This window comes from Lepidochelys olivacea (assembly GCF_965140295.1).
Source record: "Lepidochelys olivacea isolate rLepOli2 genome assembly, chromosome: 4".
NCBI classification, from domain to species: Eukaryota; Metazoa; Chordata; order Testudines; family Cheloniidae; genus Lepidochelys; species Lepidochelys olivacea.
The window spans coordinates 76,468,973-76,491,556 of NC_140414.1; the positions used below are offsets into that span (position 1 = coordinate 76,468,973).

General features: G+C 43.8%; 1 protein-coding gene across 4 annotated transcripts in view; it reads left to right on the top strand.

Annotated features, from left to right (window-relative positions):
• CLCN3 (chloride voltage-gated channel 3) overlaps positions 1-22,584 on the top strand; it is a 131,617-nt gene that overhangs the window by 66,746 nt on the left and 42,287 nt on the right. For 2 of the 4 annotated variants that reach the window (XM_084625392.1, XM_084625394.1), the window contains exon 1: positions 7,932-8,149. The exons of the other annotated variants lie outside the window; for them this stretch is intronic. In XM_084625392.1, the coding sequence (XP_084481518.1) occupies positions 8,071-8,149 (79 nt within the window). In that variant the 5' untranslated portion in view covers positions 7,932-8,070. Of the gene's footprint in view, positions 1-7,931; positions 8,150-22,584 lie in introns of those variants that run through there. 4 annotated transcript variants of the gene reach the window in all.

Consider the following 22,584-nt stretch of genomic DNA (forward strand, 5'->3'; position numbering starts at 1 on the left):
CCCTTTTGCGCCAGGCACACCAGATGTGGGCAAGGAGGCTCAGCCTGGCAGCAGGATCCAAGTGTAGAGGGACTTAGTGTGGGGGAAACCAGATGGGGGAGGGGGTTCTGTGTGGGGCAGTCTGGATGCACAGGGAGGTTCCAGGTGCGGGGGCAATGGGAGTCTGCAAGGGGGACCAAGTGAAAGTGGTTGGAGCTCATCGCGGGGTGTGGGGGTATGGGTACAGGGGAGGTGGGGTTCATTTGGGTAGGGGTCCAGGTATAGGTGGTTGAGGCTCAGTGAGGAGGGTGTCTGGGGGCAGCTCATCGACGTGGTACAGCTGCAGAGGAGGTGGGGCTTGTCAGGGTGAGGGTTTGTTGGGCCTGCTTAACAGGGGAGCCCCAGCTGCTGCCAAGGGGATCCGCATGCTGGGCCCCCGCTTTCCCTATCCCCTTCTCTTCCCCATCCCATGCCCCTTCCCCACCGCTCCATCTCCTCCCCATCCCACCCCCTTCCTTCCCCACTGTGTCTTTCCCTCTGCCCCTGGTTCCTCTATCCCCTTCTCTTCCCCATCCAATGCCCCTTCCCCACCGCTCCATCTCCTCCCCAGGCTTTGGGGGTAGGAGGTAACCATCCCCCAGCACAAGCCAGTGGAGCCTGACCCCGCACTCATGGGGCAGCGGGAAGTGGAGAGACCCAGCCCCAGCCTACTCCGCTCTGCTCCCCTAGCTCCCAGCCTTAGGACTGGGTGGCTGGGGAGAACTGCCCCCAGCACTCACCAGCAGTGCAGAGCAGGCTGCGGCCAGGTCACTCCACTTCCCGCTGCCCGGTGAGTGCAGGGTGTGCCCGACCCCTGCTGCAGTCCCCCCGTTGCTCAGGGGAAAGGGTGGAGTGGGGGCGGGACTGGGGTAGAGCAGGGGTGGGGACAACTTTCATGGCCGGCTCAGCCAGCCGTGGGATCGAGCTTGCCGGGGCCCCATCTGACTCTGGGCCCAGTGCCATGGTGCCACTGGCGCCATGGTAAACCTGGTTCTGGGTCCAGGCACTGGAATGGAGAGCCAGGAATCTGTTTTTCCTGTGCTTTCAGTGACCCCTCTTCTGGGCCCAGTGTAGCGTAGGAAGCTGTCTGACTGGAATGCTGAGGAGTCAAGAGCTGGAAGCATAAAAGGAGGGGGAGTACATTGAGATAAGGAGTCTGGATGGGATGGGGACTGATAATGAAACATGGGGTGGGAAAGAAGAGGTGGGGAACTGGGCATTACAGGTGGGGGAGACTGCTCCAGCATCTCCCAGATGTTCCCAGTAGGGCGGGGTGGGGGAAGGGGGTGCTGGTGCTTGCTGCTTTGGTTCCAGTGGGTGGTCAGCCTAGAAATGTGAATGTTAAGCCAGGGGTGAGCAAACTTTTGGGGCCAAGGGCCACATCTAGGTGGGAAAATTGTATGTAGGGCCGGGAGGGGGGCTTGGGGTGCGGGAGTGAGTGTGAGGTGTGGTGCAGCGTGCAGGAACGGGCTCAGGACAAGGGATGGGGGCAGAGGAGGGGTGCGGGGTGTATGAGGGGGCTCAGGGAAGGGGGTTGGGGCACAGGAGGGATGCGGAGTGCAGGAGGGGGTTCAGGGCAGGGATGCAAGAGGGGTGCAGACTGCGGGAGGGGGCTTAGGCAGGGAGTTGTGGGGCGGGGTGCCGGAAGGGTTCGGGCTCTGGCCCGGCACCGCTTACCTAAAGCAGCTCCGGAGTGGCAGTGGCACGCACCTGGGCCAGGGCAGGCTCCCTGCCTGCCTGCCCGCCCGCCCACCCTGGCCCCACGCCGTGCTACTCTGGGAAGAGGCCAGAACCACATCCCTGCTCGGCCCCTGGGGTCGTGGGCGCACAGGGCTCCGCGCAGGGATGTGGTTCTGGCCGCTTCCCGGAGCAGCATGGCATGGGGCCCGGGTGGGCAGGCAGGGCACAGGTACCTCCCCTGAAACTCCCATTGGCCGCGGTTCCCCGTTCCCAGCCAATGGGAGCTGCGCGGGGCAGTGTCTGGAGGCAAGGGCAACGCACAGAGCCCTCTACCCCTCCCCAGGACGTGGTGTCAGCCACTTCTGAGAGCAGCGCGGGGTCTGTGGCACCACGGGGGGCAATCCCGCGGGCCTGATCCAAAGCCCTGAGGGGCCAGATCTGGCCTGCAGGCTGTAGTTTGCCCACCCTTGTGTTAAGCTGTTGTTTAGGCATGAGCCAAAACATTCCTAAGGCTTGCAAACAAGGGAAGGGAATGATGATTTTTAGTCATTTATATCTTCAGCAAAATCTAAATAAGTTTAATTGGGCAAAGAAACTGCACTTCTGTACTTGAGAGCTGTCCCCCTGCCAAATATCAGAGGCTTGCTGCAACTTATGGAGGTGTGAGAGCATCTCAGAGAAAAGGTGGCAAGAATCTTTTTAGCATGGGAAGTGTTAGTCACTACCAGCTTCTGCTATACTATTCCCAGAAAAAAAAAGTGTTAAGATTGACAGTACATATAAAAAAATATTAGAGATGTTGTCGTTATTCCAAAACCAAGCAATGTAAATTTGGGAATTTAGAATTATAGTTAAACTTAAAAGAAATCTAAGTGTTTTTAAGGTATATAAATGAATAGTTAGGACACCAAAACACCTTAACTCTACCCTGTAGTGACACCAGGCAAAAAACATGTGATTTAAGGCATTTTAGTATTTATGTTCCTAAATTAGAGTAAACTGATTTTTAAAGACACATTAAATTTCCCCAACCCCCTGTGGCATCATTGCACAACAGAGATAGGTTCTTTGAATTCTTTAACTATGCGTTTCCATAACTTAATATGTTTAAATTTAACTTTAACTCTGGATTTCTTGGTTTTTTTACATCTAGTTGTGGGGTAATTGCGACATCTTTGTACTACCGTCTCATTTCCCCCTACTTCCTGTTTTCCAAGTTCATCCTGCCTCTTGCACCTTTATACATTCTTCTACATATACATCACAAATTCTGCTTCCTCCTGTCTTCCATATCCAGCTTTCTCCTCACTCCTGCACCTTCTATGTTCCCTTACACACAGTCTAGTTTTCCTCTCCTTCCTGCCCTCACTGTTGAGTAGTTCTGGTGAAACAGGTCAGTTCTGAAAAGAAATATATAGAATTGAGTCATTTCTTGTTATAATTTTTCATAGCTGAAAGAGGCTGTTTATAACATTCTGTGATGCAATCCAGACCAGTGAGTGACTGTCACCCCTGCACTGCAACCTTGGGTACCTCACTGTGCTTTGCTGTTGTAGCTTCCAACTTGGGTCAGTTGCAATCAGCCTGCCAGCACGCAGGTCACACCCTGAATGTCTGTGTGTAGCCACAGGCTTGATCCAGCAATGCCGACCCCAGCAGTCTGTCAGCATACTCCATTCACACTCTGGCTTCCATCTGTCTTGGTTACCACGTGCAGAATGACCCTACCTTACTCCCAGTTCTGGGTTTCCCCCCAAAATGTGTTCTGCCCTGCCCAGCCCCCTGCTGAACAGTCCAGCTGTTGGAGGTCTGTTGCCCCTGTAAGGGGTCAGTGTACAACAGTTTGCTGTTTTAAATGGAGTTACCTGCTCAGTTCAGTTTAAAGAAAACACTGGATTAGCTTTAATTAAAAAATAAAACAAGTTTATTTAACTACAGAGAGAGATCTTAAGTCAGTACAAGTATAAGGCATTAAAATCAGAAATGGTTACAAGAGAAATAAAGATAAAATGCTTCCTAGTACTAAAACTTAACAAACTAGAGTTGGATCAAGGTGAAATCTCTCACCGTGTGTTCCCAGTAACATGACTGACCAAATTCTCAGGCCAGGATCTGCTCCCAAAGGCAGTTTCTTTTGTCTTCATGGGTGAAAAAGAGAGAGATGGCTAGGGAGAGATAAATTGGAGTGTGTTTGCCCCTCATTTTTTATAGTTCAGTCATCCTTTGAAAATGCATTTTCCTGAGGTTTGCCCCTATATAAAATTCATTCCTGCTGTGGGGACGGAGACAAAGAGTATGGTGGTGAAAGGGGTTCCATCCTGTTTGCTAAAATGCAGATCTGTTTGTTCCTGCCCCACTTCCTTGCCAAAGAATGGCCACTGGATAGGTGATTGCCTTTCAACTTTAATGACAGCTGGCTAGAGGTGTCACCTTGTCCTTTGTCTTTTACCTGGATTTGTCTGAAAAACACATTTCAAACCTAATTTCAGCTTATGTTTATAACTTTTCATCTAATGTTGCTACACACATTTCATCACATTATTGACCAGTGGGTTATTAGTTTTCAAGTGGTACCTCAGAAGGCATATTTTATACAAAGATTATTACAATAGTGTATGGGGTGTGAATACAGGGGTGCTTTCGGTCATACTAGTATATTAAATCTTCAGAGAAACTCATAAGGTTTGAGTTCTTTCAAAATGGTCACCGTGTTTCATTGTTGTCAATGACAATGAAGTGAAGCTGTTCACAGGATGGTGGCTGCCCCAATATGTCCGGAAGTGAATATACTCATGTCCATTCTCATTCCTGAAATGACCATCAGATGAGGACAGATGTAACTTCAGTCCTAATGACAACAATTGAGCTAGCAGTCATTTTGAAAAACTTCTGTTCTTTGTGGAATTCTGTGTAGAACAAGGAAGAGAAACTTTTCATTTTTGAAGAACAACAGGGAGGAGAATGACTGTTGAGCCTTTAGAAATAATTCTTCAAATGTAACCTATGCATAAGATTAAATGGTATATGTAGTGAGAGTTCCAAAACATGGAATTTAAGGGTCCAGTCCTGCAGTTTTATTCACCTGAAACCTGGTCAACACCTATGTTAACCTACCTACATTTCTCAGGACTGTGAAAAATTTCAGGTCCTGTGAGATGTAGTTAGGTCAACCTAACCTCAACTGTAGATGCTGCTAGATCTACGGAAGAATTCTTCCACCAACCTAACTAACCGCCTCTAGAGAGGGGAAGGGGCACTCTTTCCATCACTGTAGCAAGTGTCTACAGTACAGCAGCATTGCTGCAGTTGTGCCAATATACTGTAGACATACTCTGAGAAACGTTATAGAATTGAGCAGTCCCCTTGAGCACAATGGGACTACTCAGATTTGTAAAGTTATTCAGGTTTCCGGGACTGAGGTCTCAGTATGTAATAATGATGAAATTTCTTTGGGAACAAGTTACCCTTTGAGCCTGCTAGCCACTTGTGAGTTGTTTTTAAGCCATTTTTCATCAAAGTGCCAGATGTATGGATGCACAAATTACTACCTTAAAAAGAAGGCCTTAGTATATCCTATGAAATTAAGGAAATTCTAAAAATCGATTCTTCGCTTGTTAACTGTAACACAGGCAGTTCTTAATATTACATACTGACTTCAAAATTTCTGAAATAGCTAGGTAATTAACAATACAGATTCCTAATTCTGAATTTACCCCAAAATTGCATAGATACCTTAGAAATAATGTAAACACCCTTCTTGGAATGTGCCACCTGAATACCCTGAGAGAACCTGCTTCAATCTGGGAAAAACCCTTTTCTGAGGACACACCCCCAGTTGTCACCTACCAACCACACTGGAACCCATATGGGGCATCATTAAGGCTCTGTGACTTCTGAAGCAGCCAGTGTGGATGACTCCAGGACCAGCTGCTCAGGTGGGGCAGCCACACCAATCGCTGCTGGAGAGGCCCCGGGGACTGCCACACCAGCTGCTGCTCGGGTGGCCCCCGGCAGCAGTCTCAGGGTGGCCGGCCGGAACAGCCGCTGCTTGGGCTGTCCCCGGCGCCCTCTCCCAGCAGCGCCCCCCTGTCACTCTCCCCCGTCTCTCCCCAGCGGTGCACCTCCCTCCCCCCCCCGCAAGATTTAGTCAGGGGTAAATACTATTATATTATAATTATATTATATATATATATATATATTATAATATTATAAGTCCTGGACAGGTCAGGGGCCATGAATTTTTGTTTATTGCCTGTGACCTGTCTATGATTTTTACTAAAAATATCCCTTAGGTATCATTAAACAATTACAATCGAAAATTGATGAGGATCACATCCTAAAATAAATCTTTCCTGCACCCACTCTTCTGACCTTGAAACACCCCCCGCCCACACACACACAATTCACCAAGCTCGTCATCAGAAGAAGCAAGCTACCCACAGATCAAAGTGGCACCACTACCTGCAATAACAGATGCAAAATCTACAGACTTATGTCCACTGTTATGATGATAAATACTTCCCACAAAACAACTTTCACGATCCATAGGTCCTACACATGCCTATCGCAACATGTGGTGCATTTCATCCTGTGCACATATACTCTTATGGGAAAAGAAAAAAAAAGTAATATGCCTGTCCATAGTTATGTTAGGTTGGCATGCATTGTATCTCACTCTTTAAAAAACACTTTCATCATGTTGGAGGGCAGGGAAGGGAATGTACAGAGCAATTATGAACAATGGGAATGCAAAAATCACTCATAATTGAGAAGAAAAATGAGCATACGGGTTTCAAAGGCTATTGAAAAAAAGGACTCTGTTTGGCAACCAATCTGTGAGCAGCCACTCAGGAAAAGCTGTCCAGGGTTTTACTGGCATAGTTGTGTTGGGTAGGGGTACAGGTTTTTCACATCTCTGACCACTGTAGCTATTCTGAGAAAACTTTGTCATTTAGACCTGGCCCCTGCAGACACTGACTTTCGCTTAAGTTTAACTTACGTCATTACCTGTTTAAATAAAACCATAATAATGGTGTCTACATCATGTTTTGCACAAATTTAACAATTTAAGTTACACTGGTGCAACTTTTTTGTGTAAACAAGCTCTAAGGGGCAAATGTGGATTAAGACTGAAAAGATCTTGCATCCGATGAAGTGAGCTGTAGCTCACGAAAGCTCATGCTCAAATAAATTGGTTAGTCTCTAAGGTGCCACAAGTACTCCTTTTCTTTTTGCGAATACAGACTAACACGGCTGTTACTCTGAAGACTGAAAAGATGATTCATTGGATCTTGGGACAGAACTGTTTCTCCATTTTCTACTAAGCTACACTGTTCTTCTGAACACTGAACTACACTGAAACAACTTGGCCAAAGAATTAAATTTGGGTGCCACAAAATAATAACAACAATAATAAATAATAAAATAGTGGAAGGCAGGACCTCAGTTTCTGTTTTCAACTACAATTTATTGATTTAGGCCCAGATCTTCAAGGGTTTTTAGGCACCTAACTCCCACTGAAATCAAAGGGAGTTAGGTGGCTAAAAACCTTTGAAGATCTAGGCTCCAGATCCTTGGTTTGTATCTCCTCTTAAATATTTTGTAAACGTCTGATTATTTAAACACCTTCCCTGGGATGTCAGTAGAAATGTGGATGAAACAAGTACAAAAACTGCAGGACAGTGTCTGTTTTGTCCTGTGTTTTATACTTCAAAATGTAAATTTGTCTTTGTGAGAAAAACTCACATTTTTTGAGTCTTAAAATTTGGAAGTGCCTTTGAGTTGTCATTCAGATATTCGTGCCATTATTACAGTTCATATCAGTGTTTATATTTAAATCCTAGTATTCAAAAGACACATTTGATGAACTAGGAGTGAAGTTGGATTTCTCTGTCACTGTGTATATCTTTCTTATAACTTAAATGAACTGTAAGCATTTCTTTATTCTAAGTAATTAGGGGCTATTGTTTGGATTTTACTGTATAAAGCAAGCACCAAAGCAAAATGGCTGCCTTTTCTGTAGCGTTGCAGTGTAACTTCAGTGTTAACTTACGTGGCCTAGTGCATTTTATATTCTTAAAACCAGTTCATTCTGTTTTACTTCAAGCTTAGTCACCTTCAGGCACAGCAGGCTGCGTTGATTAAGTCTGCTGTTCCGCCTTTAAGCACTGCTAGATTGTAGCCACTAGCAACCAGGCTGCAATAATTTCCCTTTGATGACATCATCGACTGTGGAAGAACCCAGTTGCTGCAAGAAGCCAGCACACAGTCCAAATCCTGATCAAATATGGCAGCTTCCCAGCCTGCTGCTGTTGTGTAAGAAATGGTTCGGTTGTTCTGAACTAACAAACACTCTTTTTGTTTGTTACGCTCATGGATGTATCTTCTGATCCTTATTTACCATACGATGGTGGAGGAGACAACATTCCACTAAGAGAATTGCATAAGAGAGGTATAATGAATTTACGTTATGATTCAATTTCTTGTGTGTTTGCGTGTCTGTGTGGTAGGTTGTTTTCAAATTTGAAGCAGAGCTTTTAATCGCTGCATCGCTTTGTTTAGCTTGTTTTTGTAGGAAAAGAATCTAGCCCTTACTGATCCTTGTATTGTCCTTGATTGTTTTCTCTGTGGGCGGATTAGTCCTGCTTCACATCACATTAGCTAGTGACTCCATTTTCAGTGTGCGATAGCCTTTTTAAACTTCTCCTCCGTTTCACCAAGAAAATAAACGTATGAATTTTTTGTAGCTTACCATGACCAAACTGGTGGAAATTTATAAAGGAAGCAATTTCTTTTAGATAACTTAAAGGGACTATCGATTACCTTGGGCTTGGAAGTTTCTGTACATGCTTTCAGAGTTAACTCCTTCCTGGCATGTCTGAGATGTAAAAGAAACAGTATCAAAGTACAATATATTAATTAAAACAACATCAGTGGGTTTTTTTAAGAGATACCTGGTTGTGCAGTTGATACTTTCAATATTTGCACTTCAAGTACGTAAAAGGTTTTTATAAAGAGGATGGTGGTGAATTGTTCCTCTTATCCACTGAGGACAGGATAAGAAGTAAGGGGCTTAAATTGTAGAAGGGAGATTTAGGTTAGACACTAGGAAAAAATTCCTAACTATAAGAGTAGTTAAACACTGGAACAAATAACCTATGGGGGTTGTAGAATCTCTGTCATTGGAGGTTTTTAAGACTAGGTTAGACATACACCTGTCAGGGATGGGCTAGATAATTCTTAGTCCTGCCTCAGTGCAGGGGACTAGACTAAGTCTATTGAGGTCCCTTCTAGTCCTACATTTCTATGATTCTCTTGCTCACAGGATATTAGGATTTTAAAATTAATGTAATGTCATTCCCAGTGTTGATAAAAATCTCTTTTTATTTGCATGGGCACAGCCTTTTATTTCTTACAATACATTATAGGTGTTAAAGCAAAATATGTGTAAAGATTTGGTGTAGTATTGATGAGATAAGTAGATTCTATTACAGTGGAAATAGAATGAAATCAGACCTTCAAAGTCAGGAAAAAAGTCTCCTTTGATTGGTTCTCTCAGGTCTGTCAGGTTGAACTTTTCTGCTCAAAAAGGGATCTCTGCTAATTAAGTACTGTAGGCCTTTCTCAATTTAGTTTTTTCTTGAAGTTGGTTAATGTAAAATTGAAATGTTATCAATTTTGCTGTTGCTTTAGAAAACTATGTTTTGTGTTGGAATTTGAGAACAGATAGCTTGAGAATAATAGCTTGATTTACATAAAATGAATTGTTCTGGATGGTATGGAAATTCTAAGTTATTCTTTAATCTTTCCACTTAAGCTTTTATTTCTACAAAGAAGTAATTAGGCCGTGTGTTTGCTTATTCAGCATTTGCAGCTTGGATTTCAGTGCTTGTTATGAGTAGCTTTTGTGATTCCTTAGATAATGTGCAATAAGCTACATTAGAACTAGTTGCCTTTCCTCTTGTACAGCGTGTATCTGAAGAAATTAAAATGTGCTTGTCTTAACTATTACTTTTTGAACATGAACGTTCTCTGACCAGATTGCCTTTGTGCTGGATAATTTTGCAGGCTGGTTTATAGAAATCAATTGTGAAGATTTGCTGACAATATTTTGTTGTTCTACAGCAGATTGTTTGGCTTTTTTGATTGCCTGACATCACAGAATGTAGTTTTGCAATAATTCTGTCAAGAAGAAATAAAGATGAAATCTTCAAGACACTCCATATAATTTGTCATGTTTTACCTTTGTGCATTTTAATTAAGCATTTTAACAGAATAGGCTGTAGTTTTCTAGGCAATTATTACACATTTAGGGTGATGATATAGGTCATAAAGCCAAAGGCAGAGGAACTCGCAATGCCCACTGAGGGAAGTAATCCTGTAAAATGCTCTGTCTGGCGTGTCTTTATTGCTCTTACAAAACACAATTTACTCACCCTCTAAAGAAAACCATTCCGGGCTGTACTGAGTATTGATAAAATGGTGACATCACTTGCAGCCAACCAGAAAGCTCCAAGTGTGATTCAAGCCATTTTATAACTTTTGATCAATATTCATGATACTTCAGTTTGGAGTAACTTGAGATTGGAAAAAAAAAACCAGGAGTACTTGTGGCACCTTAGAGACTAATAAATTATGATAATGTCACTTGAATAAATATGTGGACAGAGTTGGCATCGGGCTTTGTTGCAAGGATAGGTTCCTGGGTTAGTGTTTTTCTTGTGTGGTTGCTGGAGAGTATTTGCGTCAGGTTGAGGAGCTGTCTGTAAGCGAGGACTGGTCTGTCTGTTTGCTACCCAAGATCCATAAACCTGGAAATCCTGGACGTCCCATCATCTCAGGCATTGGCACCCTGACCGCAGGATTGTCTGGCTATGTGGACTCTCTCCTCAGGCCCTACGCTACCAGCACTCCCAGCTATCTTCGAGACACCACTGACTTCCTGAGGAAACTACAATCCATCGGTGATCTTCCAGAAAACACCCTCCTGGCCATTATGGAAGCCCTCTACACCAACATTCCACACAAAGATGGACTACAAGCTATCAGAAACAGTATCCCTGATAATGTCACGGCAAACCTGGTGGCTAACCTTTGCGACTTTGTCTTCAACCACAACTGTTTCACATTTGGGGACAATATATACCTTCAAGTCAGCGGCACTGCTATGGGTACCCACATGGCCCCACAGTATGCCAACATTTTTATGATTGACTTAGGGGACGAGAGCTAAGGAAGCGTTGTTCTAACGTCCCTACTCTACTTGTGCTACATTGATGACATCTTCATCATCTGGACCCATGGAAAAGAAGCCCTTGAGGAATTCCACTATGATTTCAACAATTTCCATCCCACCATCAACCTCAGCCTAGACCAGTCCACGCAAGCGGTCCATTTCCTGGACACTACTGTGCTAATAAGCGGTGGTCACATAAACACCACTCTGTACCGGAAACCTACTGACCCCTATACTTACCTACATGCCTCCCAGCTTCCATCCAGGACACACCATATGATCCATTGTCTATAGTCAACCTCTAAGATACAATCGCATTTGCTCGAATCCCTCAGACAGAGACAGACATCTACAGGATCCTTGTCAAGCGTCCTTAAAACTACAGTACCCACCTTCTAAAGTGAAGAAACAGATTGACAGAGCCGGAAGAGTACCCAGAAGTCACCTACTACAGGACAGGCCCAGCAAAGAAAAAAAAAAAATGCCACTAGCTGTCACCTTCAGCCCCCAACTAAAACCTCTCCAGCGCACCCAAATGTGCTTTATAGTACAGTAAATATAAATGTTAAAGTGAACATATGGTCTGAACTTCCTTTAATTTGGCTGTAGGCTGTACTCTTCTTATGCTCCCTGTTGTACTAATCTAAAATTAAAGAGACATTGTCAATTTGAAATCCAGCCAATGCCAAAAAAAGTGTTAAAAATACTGCACAGTCAGGAAAATGGGTTTTAGATGCTGAAATGGGACTGCTCCTGTGTGTGAAGTAAAGTGCATGTGTGTTCGATGGATCGTGGCCAACTGACTATGCAAAGTACTGTCAAGTGCATAAGTAAAAATCTTTCTTTTATCTAATCTTTCAATTTTAATAATCTTAGGTGTTACTTTCATCTGTAATATGTTTTTAAAAAAATTCAGACTATACAGTGTGTTCGTTTTATTTCTTAGGAAAACTATGCCTTTAAGTACTTGACTACTGTTAATTTTTCCCTTAGATGTCATGTGTAATTAATAATGGAAGGAGTTTTACTTGAAGTACTACAGTACTGAATTATAAGATGATACTGAGTCTGTCCAACATGAAGATTTTTATTGGTAATTTACATCACTTTTTTTCTCTTGAGCTCAATTTTGCACCATTTTTGACAGTCAGACTCTTTAGATATTTCTAAAGTATCAGGAGTTCTCTTGCCTGCCAGCTTGTCGCAGATACACTCACCAAGTTTGATGTTTCCTGGTTGTCCTGAAGGAGAGTGTGCATCTTTACCATTTACTCAGATTCCCAATTTTAAAAAACAAACACAATGCACGTAATGGGCCTGATCGCTGAAATCAGTGGAAAAACTCAGATTGACTTAAGTAAGCATTGGATCAGGCTGCACATAACACATGTGCAGCAACTTATTTAAAATGTGTTTTGAAGTTCTTAAACAAAACTATTTAAGAGATCTAGCATTTGACTTGTGTGACTTATTTACTAGCTTATGGTACTTACTTGAATACTGCGTATGATAAAAGTGTCCGTCTTACTGTAAGGTCTGAAATTTGATCTATGATGTCAGTGTTTTTATAAATCTAGGGAAATGTTTTTTCCAATGTGAGACAGCACAGTAACTGACAGCATTATTAATTACTATGGTCTATTTGAGGCACCCTTCACCATGGTACCTAAGTATATTTTACATGGCTTTAATTGCATTATCAGCATTCACATTAAGGGAGCAAAACCAACAAATTCCTCCTATTGCAGTGGTTCTCAAACTTTTGTACTGGTGGTCCCTTTCACATAGCAAGCCTCTGAGTGCGATGCCCCTTCTAAATTAAAAACACTTTTGTATCTATTTAACACCATTAAAAATGCTGGAGACAAAGCGGGTTTGGGGTGGAGGCTGACAGTTTGCACCCCCCCATGTAATAACCTTGTGACCCCCTGAGGGGTCCCGACCCCCAGTTTGAGAACCTCTGCTCTATTGCCTGTAGATATCAGATAGAGATATAATTATCTAAGAAGAACTTGAGTCACATTCTTCATACATACGTACAAAACCTCAGAACAGAATAATATCTACTTGTGTGTGCTAGTCTTTACCCTTGCATGGGGCTCTTGATTATAGACACATCTAATGTCTGGTGTGGGGTGGGTGGTCTGGAAGCTAGCTACCATAGAGCTTTAAGGCCACACTGTGACTTTCCATATTCATGTGTGTAGGAGATGTGTGCACGCACCCATCCAAAGCTAGAATTTGTTCCTGTGTGATTTTATCTATAATGGAAGAAGAGTCATAAAAAGAGTTGTTTAGGCTGAACATGGATGAGATGACAAATTCGGAGCCAGGATGAGTAGGGAGAGGCTGTGACTGAAGAGGTCTCCAGTGTAATTTACAGATCTTGGGGGACTTGTCTGGCTTAGATTTTGAATAGCCAGGTTTCTTGGGCTGCCCTCCGGACCCAAGAACTGTGTGTGCTATGGCCTTGGCCTCAGCCCCAACATGCCCCCTCCTTTGCCAGGGTACAAAATGGGTGTGAGGCTCTTATGCTATGAGTTCATCAAATTGACTTTGCCAATTGACAGAATCCATTAGCCAGAATTCTTTTAGTGTCTAGTTACGGTTTATCTGGATGCTTTGCCCTGTGTGATTGGTAATGTTTTATGTTTGGCAGTTTATAATAGGTATCCCCAGACTCAGAAGGTATATCTGGCCTGGATATGTAGCCAAATGTCATGACTGCCATAAGCTCACTTGTAGATCTCCTCTGTTGGATCCTGCCTTTGGCCCTGCAAGAAGGTTAATAAATAAGTACTGTGTAGTAGGCTATACGTATCTTGCATGTGATGCTTTGAAACTTGGTCATTGTTGGTTCCCCATCACTGACAATTTTTAAATTTATTGGATGTGTTTCTAAAAGATACGCTGTAGGAATTATTCTGGGGAAGTTCCATGGGTGGTGTTATATTGGCGGGAAGAGCAGATGATCACAGTGATCCTTTCTGGCCTTGGAATATATGTATCTGTGAAATCTTTACCATACTATTTACATCTTTCTTTGTTTTTCCCAATCCATAGTCTGCATGGTGTCTATTTAGACCATGAACCTTTCAGGTTGGTGACCCATATATGGCTTCTCATATGTGTGCGTGAGATGCTGAGCACAGTGTGAGAACTAGATGAATAGTATTAAGTTGTTATTTCCTTCCTAATCATGTATTTACCCTTCAGATAAACATTTCCCCCCATGTTTGAAAAATAAAACAAACAATTCTTTTCTAGTGCATCAAAATGGCAGAATAAGCGAGTGTTTTCCCTCACCTAAATATCAAACACTGAATAATCCTGATTTACATTTTTGTGCTCTACCATGTACAGCAGCTTTTTTGACTAACCTTTCCAGTATTGACTCCTTCTTTCCTCACCTCCTTATGTTCACCTACAGGTACCCCATAGAAGTAGGTTGTATGGACTCACTGGAAGTAAATGGAGGGCACAGCCTCTGGGTGTGTAGTTGCAGTCTTGTAGACAGAGGAAGTGATTTTCCAAAAGGCTTTTGGTTTGTTATGCTGCCATTCATCCCTCTTTTTAGTCCTACTACTCTTGAATTTTTTTTTTTTTTTTTTACTCTAGGTTTTTTGTTTTTTTTTGTTCTGGTGGGTATGGGTGTTTGTCACACACTGCTGTGTACTTCTGGCTTTTCCTGTTCTCCAAGCCTTGTCCCAGGGAATCAGGCTTACTAGGTACTCTTTCTCAAGTAGAATGACAACCTATGTACACACCACAATGATTTTGTTTTTAAGCGCTTCATTACTGCTATTTCTTTGACAGAAGACAGATAAAAATTTTAAATAAACTTTTGTCTGGTTTAATCAGAAGCTTAACACTATCTCGTTGGATTGGTATAGAAATACACATATATATGGGCACAAATGTATAGCTGTTTTTTGTGGACTTTGTTTCTACTTTAAATGACCCAGAACCATGTGCACTGCACTTCAGGAGACCCCCCCCTCTGTGTCCCTTGTCAGCAAGTGACAGAGGTGAAGTAAGGCCAGGGGTTAGTATACTGCCTCTGAAAAGCCCCTCTTCCTTCTGATTTTAGCACTCAGCAGGTTTTGATGATGATGTTAGGGAGGTAGGCTAATCCCCACCTCCAGTGTAGACTTACTAGCTTGATTTTCAATGACCGGCCAGTCACGCAGTTGAAATATTTTCCTTTTTCACTAGGAGAGGGCCAGCATTCTTGACCACCCAGTGCTAACAGCTGGAACAGTAGTAACTAGCCATTTTGCAGGACAGAGTACTCCCATTAGAGATTGTCCCTGGAAAATAGGGATGGCTGAGCAGTGATAACTGTAGTATGGTAGGTTTCAGAGTAGCAGCCGTGTTAGTCTGTATCTGCAAAAAGAAAAGGAGTACTTGTGGCACCTTAGAGACTAACAGATTTATTTGAACATAAGCTTTCATGAGCTCACTTCATCAGATGTAGTATGGTAGGCTCTTAAAGCATGTCCTTACTATAAGAGATAGCGTGCAGTAACTGGACTTTTGCTTAAGAGACCTGGGGTCTTTTCCTTGCTCTACCATTGACTCACTGTGTGACATTGTCCATCCTTTAGTTTCCCCATCTCTATGTGGATGCAACACATCCACTTCTTGAAAGTTCTTGAGATCTGTTAATGTATAAGTGCTAAACATTATTAGTATCATTCCTGTCTAACTGTGCCTGTGACAGGTATAGATATGTCCAAACTTTGTCCAGCTGAGGGATGTATTGACAGTTTGAGCGATACATCCAGTTTGCATAAGTTAAGAGTAGGTTGTGCCTTATTCTCAGACTGAGATGGAGCATGTCATTCTGGTATGTGTGATCATCAGAGGTTATACATAAGTTTTAAAAACGAGGTGACCTTGGGCTTCATTATTGAATTCCCTGGACCTTGTTTACTCCACAGGCCACACTTGCCTGAGGTTATGTCTACTCTAGAAACGCTGTGCTGCTGTAGCATAGACACTTACTACAGTGGCTTCTTCCACTGTGTGGTAAATCCATTGCTGTGGTAAATCCAGCTTTCCAAGAGACCGTAGCTAGAAGAAGAAGAAGAATTCTTCTTCTTCAACAGAAGAATTCTTTAGTTGACCTAGTGCTGTCTGTGCTGGAGTTTGGGTTGGGTTATGTCTCGCAGGAGTATGAATTTTTCATACCCATGAGCGATGTTGCTGGGTCCACCTAACTTTCCTGTGTAGACCAGCCTTCAGTTTTGTCTGTAGTTTTTTTACTGATCCTCATTGGGTAATAAGAGGGCTATCTTTCAGTACCTGTAAGTGATGCACATAAGTGACATGTTTGGGTAGCTGTGCAGATGCAACAGTGATGGGTAATGTTACAAACACCTAGACAAATAGATTGATTATAAAGAGAATAGTGCATGTGTCCTAGGTGTTAGCCTCCTGCTGCCCACCATTGTTATCTGAGCCAAGAAAGAGTATGGCAAGCAAGGAGTGTTGCTGTGCTTGTGGTGTGGCGATTGGGAGTGGCAAGTATGTCATAAAAATACTTTTCTTCTGCTTGAAATAATATTTACTGAAATGTGTGCAAACCTTTCCCCCGCCTGCTCATACTTGTAAATCAATTTAAACAGAATGCATTGGTGCCTTCTGTGGGATTTCATGTAATGGAATGTGGGGGCAGGAACCTGCTGTGTCCTCTCCCCCCCTCCCTTCCCCCCCAACCCAAGACACTGGACAGCAGTTCCCCTGAAGCCTTCACACCCTGGCATTCATGGGCAGGAGCCCACCAGAACCACCTTGCTGTATACAGTGCTATAAAATCCCTCCTGGCCAGAGGCAAAATCCTTTACAGGTGAAAGGGTTAAGAAGCTAAGGTAACCCTGCTGGCACCCTGACCCAAAATGGCCAATGAGGGGACAAGATTCTTTCAAATCTGGAGGGGGGGGGGCAGAACAAAGGGGTTGGGCTGTCTGTGTGATGCTTTTGCCGGGAACAGATCAGGAATGCAAGCCTTCCAACTCCTGTAAAGTTAGTAAATAATCTAGCTAGAAAATGCATTTGATTTTCTTTTGTTTAAGTAAGCTGTGCTGGAGGGAATGTGTATTCCTGTTTTTGTGTCTTTTTGTAACTTAAGGTTTTGCCTAGAGGGATTCTCTATGTTTTGAATCTGATTACCCTGTAAGGTATTTACCATCCTGATTTTACAGAGGTGATTCTTTTACCTTTTCTTTTCTTTTTAAGAACCTGATTGATTTTTCATTGTTCTTAAGATCTAAGGGTTTGGGTCTGTGTTCACCTGTACCAATTGGTGAGGATTATTATCAAGCCTTACCCAGGAAAGGGAGCGTAGGGCTTGTAGAGGGAAGGGGGATATTTTGGGGGAAGACGTCTCCAAGTGGTCTCTTTCCCTGTTCTTTGTTTAAAACGCTTGGTGGTGTTCAAGGACAAGGAAAAGTTTGTACCTTGGGGAAGTTTTTAACCTAAGCTAGTAAGAATACGCTTAGGGGATCTTTCATGCAGGTCCCCACATCTGTACCCTAGAGTTCAGAGTGGGGAAGGAACCTTGGCATCTCCACTGAGGGCTTATCCCATAAGTGAAAACTTAATAGCTGACCTTTTTTTCTTTTTTTTTTTTTTTAAATAACCTATTTCCATAATCTAGAAATGGGCCACGGATGCTTTCCAAACCTCCTGATAGCAATTTTTAACTGTACTGAGCTGTGAAAGGACAACAGAGGATGACAGTTGAGCTCCTGAGGAGGGAATGAAACAGCCCTGGGGAGATATTCAGGAGGAAGTGAGACAATAAGCATTAAAAACGTGTAATGGAAATACAATATAAGAAGGATTATAAAACAGGCTGCTGTGCAGAGCTCATCGTGGAGCTGCAAGGCCAGAAAACCTACATAAGAGCTCCCCTCAACAGGGTGAAGCATATGGCAATCACGGCCTAGGAGGTTGACACACCTGATTGCTACCAGTTTTGGTAGATCAATTGTCAGAGTTTTTGTCATGGAGGTTTATGCTTCTATCAAGAGGGTGCCGCTGCTCCTGATCATAAAGCTTGGTAATGGACAGGAGATTATTGAGGGATTTGTATTGTTGGGGTTCCCAAATTGTATTGGCACCATTGGTGGGACCCATGTGCATATCTTTGCCCCCTATACAAGGCCTCAGCGTTCATCAACAGAAAAGGGTATTTCTCCATAGTGCTGCAAGGCCTGGCTGGTCACCATGGCAGGTTCATTAATATTAATGTGGGGTGGTCTGGAAAAGACAGTGGTACTAGTATCTTTAGAAACTCAAACCTGTTTTCTGCAATGAGAAATAGAACTTTTGCTCTCAGGACCACTGTGGATATAAATTGTGTTGTGATTTCTATTGTCGTTCTGGAGACTCATCTTATCCTCTGCTTCTCTGATCTGTGAAGCCTTTTACTGACACTTGGTTAGAAAAAAGGACCTGTTTAACTAGCTGCAGAATGACAGTGGTGTGTACATTTGGAAGACTGAAGGGAAGGTAGGGGTAGCTCATGACTGGAGGCTGCTGAGGAATAGCTGCCTCATAAGATAAATGTGCACAACACAGCAAGCACCTATGAGAGAAAGGGAGACAGCTTCATAGATGGGTGGGAGGCAAAGGTTGTGAGACTTTCTGAACAGCCAAATAGATTGCTAAAGGTTGCCATTGGTCACGGACACAAGGTCAAGGATGCATTGTGTTCCTACTTTAAGGTTAGGTTGATTTTGTTGTTCCTTGGGTAAGAATTTAATTATGCTTTGTGCAAGGATTTTATTACTCTTTCAACTGAGTTGTAAATAATAAAGAATTTCACTGATCATCATACAGTGTAAATTTAAAACCAATGGAATTGTGGCAAGACACGCAAGTGCTGAGTGCACACATGATTGTGCTGATGAGGTCACAAATGTGTAAGGTGGGGCTGAAACAGTTCTCCATGTCTTGGGATGTGGCATGGCAAGCAATATAGTTGCAGGAATTTCACTGTTCTTTGTCTTGGGATCTGCAGTAGTGAGGAAAGGTCAGTTCCTTGTAGCTGGGGAAAGGACGAAGTACTTCCAGTATATACAGTGTTTTCAAGGGGCTGCAGGACATGGCTAGGTTAGGGTGATGGCCATGAACATAGTGTCACCATTTTCTCAAGCAGAGATTTCTGCCTGTTCATCATCCCCAGAATCTGTGAGAGCATCTTCTCTCTCTTCTTGGTATCATGTTGAAGGAAACCATCCCTCCACTCTTTTGTATTCTTCTCTCTTCTCCGGGATGCAGCCACAAGGCCACTAAACGTGCCCTCTTGTGTCCTCTTTCTCATCCCCAAAACACTTGTCAGGCATTCAGCCACGGATAATGGTCCTGTCCATGGGGATAGCGATGTATCAGGTGCCAGAGGGGCAAAGAAATAGCACAGTAGCTACTGTCCCAATTCTAGCCTCTGTGCCAGCAATGATAAAATGTTGCTTTTTCTTCAGGTTTGGAATTCTATTCTCATGGGTTTGCCCTGGCCTGCCATGAATAATTGTTCTGAACTCAAGGGATTAACAGTGCTGAGAGTGTGATTAAAAATAACCATGAATGTCTTACAATCCTATGTATTTTGAAATATGGCTGTTGCCCAATTTATCTCATAAAATGTAAAGGTAGCTAAAAGCTCACAGCATTTGTCAAATTGTGAATTCAAGTACTTCTCTTACTGTCTTTTCTTATTCTGTATCTGATGCTACAGTAAACATGCTTGCCATGCAATGTGTTTGATTCTTTTTAACCCACCCCCCACTGTGTGGCCATCTTGAGCAGGGACAAGGCAGTTGACCAGGAGTGAGAGGGAGCATTAAGCAGCACAGGAAGGTGGTGGTAGTGGGGCACATGTTTGGGGGATTTAATGTTTCAGAGAAATAAACACTTTGGAGCTTAAATTCTCTGGCTTGGATTCTATTTTGAGCACCCCGGGGGAGGGTGGGCAGATAAAAGCCAAGCAAGTGGAGAGAAGCTCCTAGCTCATATCTGCCCAACTTAGTGGCACCATGATGGTACCCAAAACACGGTGTTTAAAACACACAGTACTTAAAGGAAGAGGTCCCCTCCCAGGCATTGTCAAACTTGTTTTCTGTCTGGGTTTGGGGCTCTCCCTGGTCTTCAGTGCTGAGCCTGCCTCTGAGGTTTTTCAAGTTGAAGAGATCCTGGCTATCCATGGCAATCCCCACCTATTCACGATGCTTTTCAGGGCCTACTTGGGTTTATTTGTTGCTGTGCAGAATGTACCAGGATTCAGTGGTGGCCTCCCTTGCGAGAATCCAGTCTAGTTCCTAATAGGCGCATATCTCCCAAGGTTTTGTTATTGTGCTTGGCATTTTTATAACTGCTAGAGTGTCTTTCATTTGTTGCGGTACTGTACTGCACCTGGGAGTGCCCTCTCTCCTGCCTTTGATTGGATATCCTCTCGTACCTCTTGGCATTATGGTGACTGCTCTTAGATGGGACTGGACCTGCTCCTCTTCCCAAAGGCCAAGAAAGTGCATATCTGTACATGGAGCATGGCTTCTATAATCGTGATTTTACTCTGGGTTTGTGAACTCACCATGAGCTAGAATCACAATGGGGTACATCTGGCTGTACTCCAGCGTTTAATCAGGGAGAAGACATCCAGTGAAGATTACCCTAGAGAATTAGAGCACAAGGGCATGTAAGTGAACAGACACTGCAGTCCAGGAGAGCAGCAGTGCCGTGTGGGATAGCAGTGGGAGGACTGCCAGAAGCAAAACAATTCGTTCAAAATGGGGATGCGGTCACACACAACTTATTGTGGGGTAACTCATTCCATATTTGAGTAAATCTGCTTCTAAAGTGGATTAATTACAGTAAAACCTTTGTTATCCGGCATGTTGGGGGGATTGGGGGTGCTGGTTAGTCAAAAATTCTGGTTAACTAAGAGTTATACTGACCAATGGAGGGAGGGAGTTTGGGTGTGGGAGGGGGCTCAGGGCTGGGGGTTGGGCCGCAGGAGGGGTTTTGGGATGCCAGCTCTGGGCAGTGCTCACCTTGGGCAGCTCCCCACAAGCAGCGACGTGTCCCTCAGCTCCTAGGGCCAGTGGGAGCTGCAGAGCCAGCGCTTGGGGTGGGGGCAGCACACCGAGCCCCCATGGCCGTTCCTCTGCCTAGGAGCAGCAGGGGCAACTGGACACCTGGCAGCCCTACTGAAGATTTGTATTGGGAGATATCAGAAATGCCGATTTCTAGAACTTTCCGGTTGGGAAAGTGGCAGATAATGCCGCGTTTACTGCAATATGAAATGAAATGACAGATAATTTGAGGAAAAAATCTCTTGTGTGGAGGCAAGGCAGTTTATCCCCCCAAAATTCAATCCAAAGTAACTTTCAAGTGCAGAGAAGCCCTCAATCTTTGACCAGCTCCTCCTTGCAGCTTCTTTCTCAAACGTCACATGACAATGGGGAAGAGTAACTCCATATAGATTCTAATGCCCCCAGAGGTGAGGTTTCCTTACATAGTTTTGGGTCTAGAGAGGGAGAGGAGAGGCGCTGGCTAGGCTAGTCTTGAACTGCTTTCTGCAGCTGTTCTGCTAGCTCTGGCTTGCGTTTTCTCTCACACAATCCATGTGATAGATTGCTGTAAGGCACTACTACAATATAAATATGCAATAAGAGATCACTGCCATTTGGGCCCATTTTCCCTTTTTTACTTCCTCTCAGGCAACAAGTACTGCAAAGCATAGTCATCGTCGGCTATCCCTCGATATGAGGATGATGTCTGTCGGGGGGAAAAAGTCATTGGTGAGACTTAAAATGACTTGAGGAGTCCAAGTCATGCTTTCCAGGTTTTTCCACATATGTGACAGGCGGTTGCATAAAGAAAGCACAGCTGCTGGCCAGGATGCTGTACCCTTTCCTGCCTCCTCTGCCATTTCTCAGCCTCTTGAGCAAGGCGATTCTCTTCGAAATAGGCTGAGTCTTGATGTATGATGCAACACCATTGCAGTTTATTGCCAGCCAGCTCTTCCCAATTTGTGGAGTCAATGCCTCCCTTCTTAAGACAGACTTTCAGGGTGTCCTTGTAGTGTTTCCTATGTCCCCCACGAGTCCTCTTACCATGACTAAGTTGAGAAAATAGGACTTGTTTTGGAAGACAAGTATCAGCCTTCGGCACTCAGTGACGAGCCCAATGAAGTTGATGTTTCATAATCTTCGCCTCAACACTGGTGATGTTAGCAGCAGAGAGAACATTGGCACTGGTGCAATGGTATTCCCACCTGATATGGAGACTCTTCCTAAGGCATAGAGGTTGGTACCACTCCAGACACTTAAGATATCTTCAGTATGTCACCCAGGTCTCGCACCCACAAGGAAGAGTGGGGCTGACTACTGCATTGTAGACCAGGATCTTAGTTTCCATCTGCTGATCTCTAAAGACACAAACTTTTTTGCTTAGAACTCTGGAGTCCTGGGTTTCCAGTCCTGTTTTCATCAGAGCCCTCCCTTGTACTTTGCTTATGTGGAGAACAGGTCCTGAATGGGTGGTTGCTGATGTGTTATGCTTTTATGACTATTAACCTTGATTCCTGCTTCTTACCTTCATGATGAGTCACTCTGTCAGTTACCAGTGACCACTGGTGCCTCCCT